The 13405-nt window shown below is 35.9% G+C and overlaps 1 protein-coding gene across 2 annotated transcripts in view; it reads right to left on the reverse strand.

Moving 5' to 3' along the window:
* The window catches only part of DSC3 (desmocollin 3), a 49670-nt gene that overhangs the window by 22773 nt on the left and 13492 nt on the right, over positions 1 to 13405 (reverse strand). For both annotated transcript variants that reach the window (XM_072829119.1, XM_072829118.1), the window contains exons 4-9: positions 12935 to 13054; positions 9779 to 9934; positions 8381 to 8525; positions 4975 to 5141; positions 1848 to 1982; positions 1273 to 1458 (exon numbers count right to left, since the gene is read on the reverse strand). In XM_072829119.1, the coding sequence (XP_072685220.1) occupies positions 1273 to 1458; positions 1848 to 1982; positions 4975 to 5141; positions 8381 to 8525; positions 9779 to 9934; positions 12935 to 13054 (909 nt within the window). The remainder of the gene's footprint in view (positions 1 to 1272; positions 1459 to 1847; positions 1983 to 4974; positions 5142 to 8380; positions 8526 to 9778; positions 9935 to 12934; positions 13055 to 13405) is intronic.

A 13405-nucleotide genomic window follows, 5' to 3' on the forward strand; every position in this document is an offset into this window, starting at 1 on the left:
CCAGAGGGGACTAGGTCAATAATGCAGACTTGATTGGCTTTTCATTCTTTCCTGTCTTACTTTTCCATTTTTACTCTGGCTTCCTGGAATCCACTTCCTAAATAATTCCTTTCATTGAGGTACTTGTCTTGGGTTCTGCTTTCTGGAGAGTCCAAATAAGACTGGATTGAGGTGTACCAATGAAGAGGAACAATGATCAGTATCATCTGCTTATTTCTTTTCCTACTATTATCAGTTAAAAGTTTCATTTTTCTTAAGTAGTTGGTTTTAGTATTCAATTTGAGCATATCATATTAGAGAAAACTGAAATAGAAGTTTAATGTTGAGAGTAATTGGAACAAATACATTTGACTATTCACATCCAAGTAGAACTTGCCAAGTCTTATTATGTAATCTCTGGAAATTTTTACAGAGCAAATAATTATAACTAGATATTTATGTATCAAAGTCTCCACATTGTTGTTGGCAGGAAAACTTCCTTTATTCAATGGATGACTGCTTCACCTGTCCATAGGACATTTCCTCTCTTATTCTGGGTTACGTAGTAAAACCAAGGGTCCTTCCCAAATAGGGCCTTTTCTGCCCTCATAACCTGGACCCTAGAATAAAACAATGCAACCAAAAATATAATATACGGGATAAAGAGTCAGCTCCTTCAGTGCTGTCTGATATAACACTATATTTCACCCTCAATTATCACCTATAAAAGATCAGATACAACCAGGCATATATTCCAGAGAAAGAGAGAGAGAGAAAGAGAGAGAAGATTATGGGCTTCTAAATTATGTCATGCAAGGAATAAAGGAATTAGGAATATTTATCCTAGAGAAGATAAGTTTCAAATGAAAATAGCAATCTTTTCAAACGAATTCTAGTTCTTCCATTAGCGATGGAACCTAGACCATTAAAGGCAGAATCCAGCCATGGAATATATATATGGAGAATAATTTGGGGAATATATATATATGGAGAATAATTTGGGCACGGTAGAAATAAGGACTTGTGAGAATGAGAGCTCTCCAAATATGGAATCAGCTGCCAATGGAGATACAGAGATCCTTAGAACTAAGAATGTTCAAGCATAAGCTAGGTGACTAATGACTGGCAGCAAAATTATAGAAGAAAGACTGCATTAGATGGGAACAATTGGACTAAACAAAGCTCTATTCCAACTTGTGGAGTCTTTGATCTGAAACTATTTAGTTGATTAAACCATTAGGTGAACAGAACTTGTTAGCTTGCCAAGTTGTCAATTATTCATTATTACTGTACCTTTACAACATACAAGACACCTTCATTAGTCTCTTTGTCTGTGCTGATTTTGAAATGTTCATTTTCATTGCCCTTCAAAATGGTAAAATTGGCTCTCCAATTGGCAGTGTTAATTAAATCCTTATCTTCTATAGGTATTCGTAAGATCTCCACATTGTACGCATTTTCCTCTACTGATGCTTCATACTGAAACAGAAAGAACTCATTAAAAACTTACTTTATAAAGAGAACTTCTACAAAGAAAGCAAAATATTTTTTCCACTCCAAGAGTATTGGTTCTTACACTTTTTATCTAGTTTATTTTAAAGCCATAAATCACAAGTACTGTCTCATTAAGGGTTATCTTTGAAATGAAAGAACTTCATTATAAATGAGGGCAAATGTTGTTTGTCTTTAACAAGAAGGAGATAATATAAATACTACAATGAATAAGTAAAAGAAATTTCTATGTCAGCCATTTAATTTTATTTATAAAATAAACATACATACCTCAAAGTATGGGATGTATTTTATTAATTCATATTAAATAACCAATCCTGGTTAACAAGAGATAGATTTTGAAACTGTGCACTTACAGTATTTTGTTTGAAAGTAGGTGCGTTGTCATTTGAATCTTTTACCGTTATGATGCAAGTTGATGTACCCACCAATCCAAAATTCTGACCATCCATGTCTTGTACTTTCATTATCAGTGAGTACTTATCTACAGTCTGAAAACAAAACAAGTATTTAATTAGTCTCAAAAACATTTGCTTTGACTCACAAATGAATTTTTTTAAGATTTTATTTATCTATTAATGAAAGGCACAGAGAGAGAGAGAGAGAGAGAGAGAAGCACAGACACAGGCTGAGAGAGAAGCAGGCTCCATGCAGGGAGCCTGATGCGAGACTCAATCCTTGACTCCAGGATCACGCCCTGAGCCAATGGCAGGTGCTAAACCGCTGAGCCACCCAGGGATCTCCACAAATGAAATTTCAATTGTACCCTCTTCTATTTATGTGTATCCATGCTTTTATTTGATTCTATATTTGCATACTATTTTAAGAATTTGGTAGACAGGGAGAAGCCAAAAGGGTAAACAGGTTAAATTACAAAGAACCATACTAAGAATTTAGATTTATATGTTAAGTAGCAGGTAATAAGGAAAAGTTTTATGGGAGTCATGGGGGGGGGGGGCAGAAAATAAGAACACCTAAGTGTTAAAAAGAAGTTTCTTAAAGAAGATTTACCATAATTTGCAGTAAACTGAGCTGAAAGTCAAAGAAATCCGTTAAAGAACTCTTGAAATGGTGTGAGACAGGTGATGCAAATCTGACACAATGGCCATGAGGACACAGAGAAAGGGTAACAGGCAAGTTCCCTGGGCGTTAACATTTAATAAGATATGATGGTAGATTCTATATAAAATGTAAGAGAAAAGACAGAGCTGAGAATGATGCTTAGCCATCCTATTTGAATAGGCAGAGGATGTATTATCAATCATTGCAGCAAATGCAGAAGGAGAGCTAGTTCTCTGAGGAAGTGAACACTAGCAAAATTAGGAAGCAGGGCCAAAAGGAATGACTTGTGTTTTGGATATACTGGATTGTATGTGCCCATGGCAAATCTAAGGAGAAAGGTTCAGAAGGCACTTGGATGTTTGGCCCCATACTACAAGAGAGTTCATAGCCAGAAATACCAATCTGGGGGTCATTAGTATGTAGATGGTGGTTGAAATTACAGCAGGAATCAGATTATCTAGAAGAGGTTAAAGGATGAGGAGAGCTGAAGATTTAAGAACAGCAGCATTTCAAGCATGGGGAAGTAAGACTAGGAAACGACACAAAAAAAAAGAAAGACCAGAGAAACAGGAACAGAACCAAGGAAGAGATGAGTTTTAGTTAAGTGCCAACAATAGACAGAGGCTTCAGGCAACAGGTGAATGTGGCAATTAAGAGGTCACTATTGACTTCAGTGAAGAGAGTTTTTGCAAATGGTAGAGTGATGATGAAATGAACTCATTATGTTATGACACAATTACCTGTGTTGCCCTTCTCTTCTATTTTTTAAGCCACTCCTTTTGTTTTTGCTTTTTTTACTTTTCTCCATTTTCAACTTCCTATTTCTTCCTCCAGCGTTCATTTTCCCCATCCCCCTTCCACATTGGCAACAAATATTCCCACCCTGAAATGCTCCTCTTTTAGGCTCACTCACTGATATCTTTCTTTCTCTTCCTCTAAATACACTGAGTGTTTTGTTTTGCTTTTTTATCTCCCTTGTTCATTTATTTCCTGTGTTGTCCCCACAACACATTTTGTGGTTGTTCCTTGAAAAATCCTGTTGACTTTTTTTGATCAGGAAAACAGACATGGGGACACCTGAGTGGCTCAGTGGTTGAGCATCTGCTTTCTGCTCAGGGCATGATCCTGGAGTCCTGGGATCAAGTCCCATATCGTGCTCCCCATGCGGATGGGGAGCTTCTCCCTCTGCTTGTGTCTCTGCCCCTCTCTCTCTGCATCTCTCATGAATAAAAGGAATAAAATCTTAAAAAAAAAAAAAAAAGGAAAAGAGATGTGGGTCTGACCACAAATCTGTACAAGTTGTGTATTCTCAAAGTATTTAATTTTTCTAAGCCTCATTTGTCAGTGTGTAAAAAATGAGGGAAAATGCTTGTTTTCATTTGATTAACTACATACTCTACCTATTGCACATATACAAAAACATGCTCATACAGGCCCTCCCTCAACCTCTGCCATTTATTATTACCATCATGTGCTTTCTCACCTAAAATATCCTGACCACACAAATAAAAAAAATGACAAATAAAACCTTTGTACAAATTTTTATCCCTTTTTATGGGTTCTCATCATCTTTTCCTTTTCTTTGGCATCAAATTCCATGGATTTCTTCTGTACATTATTTCTCCAAGTCATATTGATCCCTTTATTTGTGTTATTCTAGTTGCAGTGGGAACCACTGAAGTGTTCTAAAAGAGCTATTTTGTACACATGAAATTGATTAATCTGCCTCAGTCAATAGTTCAGGGCTCTGAGTTAAACATAGGCTGACAAAAAAGAGCAACAATAATAAAAATTAGGAGATTCAGTGCATTAATTTGACTTAGGTGAGTCAATCAATCTTTCTGTCATGTTTGTCCTCTATAGATTGGATGGAATACCCATCTAGTCAAACGAGGAAATTATATAGACCAAATACAATTATGCATAAAGAATTTGAACATACCTGACAATATTCTAGTACTATCATCCAAACAGTGTTATAGATTTTGTAATAATTCATCAACTCATTCATTCCTGATAAAAAACACATATCAATAATAACTAAATAGGGATCAGTGTATGATCTGAACTCTGAAACAAGGAAATTAATTGTCCTACATGAGAACTGAAGCCTTTACTGAACTGGAATCAACTAGCCACATGTAAGAATAGAATAATATTTAACAATAGCAACTTTCATAAGAAATATATATTGTTCCCATTCCTTCTAAACACCAATCTTTAAAAAATAATAATAAAATAAAAAATAAATTAATTTTTTAAAAAAAAACAATAGGTAATATTACCAGAAGTCTTATTGTCTTACATCTAAATAAAATAAAGTAAAATAGAAATGCCTAAGATTAAAGGAGAGCAAACTACAGTAAATGGGGTATGGGTCTCAGCTCCAGAAAAATGATGTTCTATGGAATGGAAAGCTACCTCTCTGTCCAAATAATGAGTGACTGTGGTGATGACACCTGTGCTGGGATGCACAGAGAAGAGCCCAGGGGATCTAGGGGTCTGCTCCAAAATGCTGTACTTCAGGCGTGTATGCATCGTGTCCGGTTCATCTCTGTCTGTGGCACAAACCACTCCCACTGTAGTACCTACATGTTTAAAAAAAAAAAAAAAAGAGTCTTTAATTTCCAGAAGTGCAAAACACAGTTAGGAGTATTACATTTTACAAATTTTAAAAGATTTTATTTATTTATTCATGAGAGACACATAGAGAGAAGCAGAGACATAGGCAGAGAGAGAAGTAGGCTCCCTGCAGAGAGCCTGATGTGAGACTTGATCCCAGAACCTCAGGGTCACAACCTGAGCCAAAGGTAGACACTCAACCACTGAGCCTCCCAGGCACCCCTATTTTTCAAATTTTAACAATGACAGTGGCAATATAATTTTAAATGTTATTTCTTCTCAGAGGTGTTCCATCTTTAGATAGCATCAATGAAGAAGACTTCAAATTTATAATTTAAAACACTATGATACTGGGAATCAAGGTACACCTTTACTTTGCTCACTGTTAAGAATGTCTGATACTGGGGCACCTGGGTGGCTTAGTTGGCTAAGCATCTGCCTTCAGCTCAGGTCCTAATCCTAGGGTCCTGGGATGGAGCCCTTTGTCAGGCTCCCTGCTTAGCAGGGAGCCTGCTTCTCCCTCTCCCTCTGCCCCTCTCTGCTCATGTAAGCACTCTCTCTCTCTCTCTCTCTCTCTCTCTCTATCTCTCTGTCAAATAAATAGATAAACAAATAAATAAGTCCTTAAAAAAATGTTTGATAGTAAATCCTAAAAACTTATTTAAATGGCAATCAAGAATAATTACAATACATATTTCCAGACACAAACTGCAATAACAAACCTAGCTGGTTCCTAAGTAAATCAGATTTTTTAACTTAATTTCTGATTAATAGGTAAATCAAGACTGAGTTGGGGTATAACTGAATAAATGATCAAGTTGACCTTTCGTAGTCTAGTCTCCACTCTCTAATGGTTTTTGCTAGTCTCTCTTTCACCCACTTAGTATCCATACCCCACTGCTCTCAGCCCCACTTAATCCTCAAGAAAAGTTTTCAGACGATTCACCCTCCAGGGAGAATTTAAGTCAGCTGTTTCTTCAGGTGAAACTATTAATATTTGTCATCTGTATGGAATATAAGATCATTGCTCTGGTAAAGGATTATAGGTATCAAAGAGTACAAATAGGTGGTATTATATAGTGTAAGGACAATGTTCCAGTGCCCATGAAAATGTCATCCATAGATCCACTTTGCCTATGGCCCTGTAAGGCCAGCCTGAGAAGCAACACATATACAAACTCACACACACATATGTTTATATATTTGTTGAAATACTGTATTTAAAGGAAATAAAAACCAATTAATGCAAGAAAATATTAGTTTTAAATAATTTTTCACCATAACATGTCTTTAATATATGTATATATGTATGTGTGTAAATAAATGAATATATGTACACACATATATATAAAAAGAAAGAGAGAATGTCCAATTAGATATTTATAACTAATGACAAGATTTTTGCAGTGGATCAATATGAAGACATGAAGTAATCATGTAATGGTAAGAAAACAAATGATATTCATCTATGTTCGCATAAAAAAAGTTACCGATCTTTGTAAGGCAGAGTATCTTCTTTCTGAAATTTTACCAACAGGACACAAACATTATTTTAAATCTCTGGATAAGAACGGCTTTACTTATCACAGAAAATCTTCCTAAAATCTTGACTTCAGAACCTTTTATGAGTGCTATACTTAAATGTTAGTTGAGCACCCTTTGTCCAAACTTCTGTGTGTGAGTTATGGCAAATTCAAGCACACCTAGTAGTCCAGAGTATCACAGCCCAAACTGGTCTGAACCTTCTTACATGGGATGCTTCCAGTGCCTCCGGTTAGTCAGGCCATCAAAGTATTTGCCCTGGATTATTGTCTGTCACGATCACAGAGAACAGAATCCTCAAGAAAGACTTTAAAACCAATGATCTCTCTTTGAAAAAAAGAAAAGTTGTACAAGAGTCATAGTCGCTGTGAAGCTAAAAATATTATAGGTCATCTAATGCAATTAACTCCTTTTACAGGCCAGGGAACTCAAAGGGACTGCCACCATTTCCCACAGTGAATTAATAACAGACCCCGAATCAAAAACTAGGTTTCTTAAACTCCAAATGCACAACTTTTATTTTTTTAATTGTACCATATGAGTAATAAAGAGGCTAACATCTCTCACATCAAATCATCAATGTCAAATATAAAGGGGAATAGCAGATATTAAAATCTAGTGAAGATCTAAGTAACTACTAGAAACTTTAATAAGCAAGTGACCAAAACCATCCTTTATGAATGAGTTCACATTCTTTCAACTTTATGTGAATGGTTATTTTCCATTTTTTTAAGTCTTAGAAGACATCATGTATGCCACCATTTTAAGGGCCAACTAACCTGAACACTTGGTTTTCCAAGTGTCTGAACAAGTGTGATGTTCCTAAATTTATCCCTGTATTCATTCTAAATTGGAAGCAGTAAAGTGGTAGTTTTAAGAAAAAAAAAAATAATACAAATAAGAGCTTTAAAAAAATTACGTTTTCAGTAATTTTGTTTAATACCTCTCTAAAGAAAACCTAATAAAAATATCAGTATTGATTTTAATTTTATTGTAATTCTATTCTGTATGTCCTCTCTAAGAGATGAGAACAGTGACAAACCCACAAAATGATAGAGTATATAAACTAAATATAATTCAAAGCTTGAAAACCTGTTACCTGCTTGTATAATTAATTGGTATCATATTGACAACACCAAATTCCTGTAATAATCTGTAGGTTATATTCTGTTTGGACATGATAGGATAAGTGTATTCTGGTAAATAAATACTGACTGGTTCAATATCATCAGGATAATCTGGTCTTAGGCATAAAAAGTCCAATGTCTCAAAAAATGTACATAAACATACTTACCATAATACATTTTATTTTTGAAAGTTTCCTTACCATAAAGTATGAAAGGAAAAGGCCTCTATGAGTCTAGTAAGGATAGATTTAACTAAATGGAAGTTCTGAGCTTCTTTACCTCAAAAAGTAGCTTTAAGAAAACTGAAAAGTGACAATACACTGTGAAAATATTTGCAGTGTGACAACAAGTTAGTATCCTTAATATGTAAAAAGCATTTTTTAAGTAGATTTTAAAAAAACCAGTTAAGAGCAAGATAAACACCAAGGAAAGTGAAAACAAAGGAAATGAATATACATTTCCTAGAAGAAAAAATACAAATAACAAAAAAAAGGAAAACACATGCAAAAAAGTTCAATTTAAAAAAATGGTCTTACCAAGTTTGCTACTTTCTGGAACTTCAAAATTATAAATAGCTTCTGTGAAAATAGGGTGGTTGTCATTTTCATCCTCCACTCTGATGGGCAGTGGAAGAGGTAAGTCTGCTGAATACCCATCTGCAGTTGAGGCATAAGCAATCAACTGGAAAACAGGAAAAAGCAAGACCAGTAGTCGATTGATATTAGATTTTAGCAAGAGGGAACTCTGTGTTTCATCTGCTACCCTCTTTGAAAATCTTTTCAGTAATCGACCACTTAAAATTTCTATTCAATTATTTTTAATCATCAAAGCATCAAATTGAAAAATACTGAAAACACAGTAAGAGGCATCCAGCATTTGGTAGAAATGGCTACACTTCAAATAAAACTCCAGAGTACAGTAAAGTCAGAGACAACTCTGTCCATTAGACTCAGATTATAGACTTATTCTCTCCATAATCAGAAAGCTATATTGGGGAGAATAATTAAACTCACTGCAATTGGAAAGATCCCTACTACATCATCTACTTAGAGCCATGATTCTCCATCCTGTAACTAACAAGCCCTTTTAATTGTTTTACCTCATAGATCACATATTTGTAAGAGATTTTTCTAACAAAACACGTTTACCAGTTTCTGCATTGCCAATTAATCAAAGGGCAATGTAATGGCAAATAGAATGTACTTCTATTCAGCATGTGATTACAACACCAAGTTGAAAATTTTCCACTCAAAATCAATGAAATGTCATGTGGTAAACATCAGTCACATTTGCTGACCAGCATTTTTTCCTTCTTCTAAGAAGAGAATCCCTCTTTCTTATGGAGAAACATCACCCCCCTGTACCACTGGGATGACCACATGACCCCAGAGAATCTACCATATTACACTGAAAACTGAGTTACTCCTCATTGACCATAAGCTAGCTTATCCATTTCAGAAGGCTGGCTTATTGACCTTGTTTGGGTTTGGTCTCCCACTTTTGTTTCCTTATTTAGTTCTCAGACATGATCAGAGGATCACACAAATGGAAGGAAGAACAACAACAAAAACAACAAAAATTAAAGAAAAAACCCAGAGCAGAAGAGGGAAGAAGACCCATCTAATCAATGGTGGCTACATCCTGGAAAAAAATATAGCATGACCAGAGAGAGAAACATAAACAAAACTCATAAACAAAACTAACTCCTGGAAATGTACTAGAATTTACATACAAATGCAAATAAACCTCTCTGCTTCATTTTAGGCGTATCTAACAGAAGTTAAGATAAAGAGCAGATCAAATATTCCAAAATAGCACAATCTATTTCCTTTGAGTCTAAGAAAAGAATGTAAGAATATAGGAAAGAGTACATGGAGTAGCAAAGGAAACATAGCTTAATCATTTAAAATCATGTATATCAATAAAGCTCCTACATCAAAAACATCATATTCTTCACGGTCCACAGGCCGGGTACAATACAGATTTCCAGTGTCTCTTTCTATGAAAAATAAATTTAAAGGTTCTTGGTCAACTCCACGCCCACTTATTGAGTAGAAGATAGTATAGTTCTGTGCTGCATCAGATTGAACCTAAAAGGAAAAGAATATATATGTAAAAATTTTAAGTTAAAATCTGTTAAAATGCTATTTTTTTAAAATGTAGCTTATGCATTTATAGTTTTTTTTAAATTTTACTAAAGAGCCTTTAGTAAAATTACAATCACATTTATCACTTCATCAACACCCAAAACAATAAGGAGCATTTGGCAAAAGATTTTTTTAAACTGCTCAGATTTAAAGAAAATATGTTCAACAGAAAGAGTAACCAAAGGAAATGTAATTAAAAACAATAAACCATAATTTCCCATCTAGAGATTTGGCAAAGATACAAAAGAACAATAATACCCATTGTTAGCAGGACCCATGTCATGTGGGACTCTCATATACTGGTAAAGGAAATACTAATTTGAATGTTCCTTAGGGAGGAAAACTGGCAAAAATTAAAAGAATGACACAGAAGAATAAACAAGGAAGGCTCTTCCTGGCCTAGGAAACAAAGTTTTGCCTGGAGTGTTCAAGGAGCAGTAAAGAGGCCACTGTGGTTGGAGCAGAGAAAGCTAGCAGGCAAGAAGTAGGAGATGAGGCCACATCATGTAAGTGATTCCAATGGTGTTGACTATTCCCTGTAGTCAGGTGGGAATCCATTGGAAAATTGAGACAAGAGTAATATATGTAACTGATATTTTAAAATGATAATACTTGGTGTTTTGTTAAGACTAAAAATGGGTGGATGGGTAAGCAAAATGCAGAAGACCATTAGTTACTGCAAGAATTCATGGCAGCAGTAGAGGTGCTGAGAAATGCTTAGATTCTGGATATAATTTGAAGGTACAGCCAACAGGATTTGCTGATGGGTTGGATGTGTGCTATGAAGATGACATTATGTCAGAGAGTGCGAGTATCTCCTAATATCTACTCTTCCCATGTTCCTTTGTATTAGAATTTATAGCTGAGTGCATGATTGCCCAAAAGAAAGACATTTCTCAGGTTCCTTTACAATTAGGTATGGCACATGAAAAGACCGGGTCAATGGGATATGAGCAAAAATTATATATGCAAGATCTAGACTGTACCCTGGAAAGTGAAGGAATGTGTTCCTCCATTTGGACACAACAATGAGCCATCTTAAACCTGCAGAGATGGCTAAGCTAAAAAAGAAAGAAGTCTAGGTCCTTGGTGATTTTTCAAATTAGAATCTCTTTACCAGCTCCTACTTTCACAGAACATAAATAAATCTCTTGTCATGCTTAAGCCACTCAGTGGCACTTTGGTTACTAATGAATTAGTGGCTACCCCATCATGGAGAAAACATGTCCCTTGGTTATGGATTCTGGAGCGTAGCCTGGATTCACTCTTGAAAGTTCAACTAAAGTTTGTTTCTTCAGTCCCTCCAACAATTCTGTAAACTACTTATACACTGTAATAAATCTCCATCTGTTAACTACTTACAAGTATGTTCTCCACAAGCAAAACCTTACCTAACAAACTCTAATACTCCACAACTGAAAGAATGGAGGTGTCATTAACTGGGACAGGAGGATGTGTTTAAGAGAAAATCCACAAACTTTTGGTGCTGCGTATGTCAAGTTTGAAATGTCCATTAAGTTTCCAAGTAGAAATATTAATTAGGAAGTCTGTTCCAGAAATATGAGGTCTTAAGTCTCCAACAGACAACAGTACTTAAAGCTATGAGACTGGATGCAATTACCACTAGAGTGAATATAAATAAACAAGAGACAAGATTCATGGGCTGAGCCCAGAACTCTGTCCAAAGTTTGGAGGGGGTAGGCACATAGCAATGAGGAAGAGCCAGCAAAACAGCCTACAAGTGGCCAGTGAGGTAAGCAGAAAACTAGGTGAGTGGCGTCTTACAAGCCAGTGAAGAAAGTATTGGGAGAAGGAGGGAAGGGTCAGCTATGTCAAATGTACACATGTCAAGGAAGTAAGGACTGAGATATAGTGACTGGCTTAGCAAGGCACAGGCTAAAATTAGTTATGATCCATACAACTCCGGAAATCGGGAGTCGTTTCTTAATATGCCTCCAGAGTGGTTAAAGTACAAAATTTGAAAAGAAGAAAAAAGGTATACCACTGAAGTATGAAAGTATGAAATATGAAAGAAACTGAAAGGATAGTTAAAAACATTAACAAGAAGGGGTCAGTCACACCACTGGAATGAAACCTCAAGTACAGTGATAGAAAAAGGCAAGCAAGCAACCAGAGCCCTACCTCAACAACTGCTTTCAGTGTCTATGTTCCATTTAGATCTTTATGCAAAGTAAACCTGACCTGGTTAAAAATTTCTCCTGGTTTTTAGGAAACAGTTAAATTCTCTAACAGGACACACATGGCCCGTTATGGTTTGACCTCTACTTGCCTCTTGTGCCTCATCTCCCTGCCCCAACCCCCATCATACCCAGGAGGACTAAGCTACCCAGGGGGGCTGCTAAGGTGTTCGCCTTCACCTCTGTACCTCCCTCTTCTTCTTCTACAATTATCTACATGAACAACACTTCGCCATCCTTTAGGTCCTAGCTCAGATGTCTCCTCCTCAAAGTCTTTTCTTGATTTGTACCACACTTCATCCCAGAACTTGGTGCTGATCCCATGAATTCTCAGATCACCCAAATCGTCTCTAATACAGCACCTATCTCTCAGTATCAGAACCGTGTGCCTACCTCTGTCTTCCTTACTAGGCTGATGACGTACATGAGAGTCAGGGTATGGCTAAATTTATTTCTAGTGTTGTACTTTGAGCAGTGCCTCTGATGGGACATAGTAGGTGCTCAATAGCCAGCTGCTAAATGAATGAATAAAGTCATAAAGATAATTTAAAGGATAATTTCCTTCTCAAATTATTAGTAGTAGTTTTTTAGTGATTTTCTCATTTTACTCACTTTTATTATACTTCCTGAATATCTTCAATCAAATCTCTTTCTTTTTAAATGTCTAAAGAGTTATGAAACCTGGACAAAAACAAAATCTAGGAATTAAAACACACCCAATCAAAAGAAAGATTGTAAAACCTACTTGTTGAAGAAATAATGGGAATGGGCCCAATGAATTCTCTAGCATTGAGCAGGGAATAGGAGCCCATCTCCTCTTGGAACGCCTGAGAACGGCTTCTTTAGTATGTCTTTTCCTCAGCACCTGAATTTAGAGAAAGAAAATTAAATAAATAAAAGCACCCCAGCAGACTTTATCTGAAAAGAAGTGGACAGTCCATAAAGCTCATGCCTCCCTGGAGGCTCAGTCTGGGGAGTTTCCACACTGAAGCTACAGGCCAAATAATAAGGTCTTTTTGATTAGATGGGGAAGAAAGAATGTAGTCACATTTTAAAGGTTTCATACTGAAGAATTTCATTTTGTATACCTTTCTAACCTGACCAAAATTTCAGGTGAGGAAAATCATCACTGCACTCTTAGATTTTCTTCTTTCCTTCATAGAGATAGGGAACACGTCCTCTTTAGAACACTCTAAAGACAGCCTGTTCTTTCTAC

This window comes from Canis lupus, chromosome 6 (assembly GCF_048164855.1).
Source record: "Canis lupus baileyi chromosome 6, mCanLup2.hap1, whole genome shotgun sequence".
Classification (NCBI taxonomy): domain Eukaryota; kingdom Metazoa; phylum Chordata; class Mammalia; order Carnivora; family Canidae; genus Canis; species Canis lupus.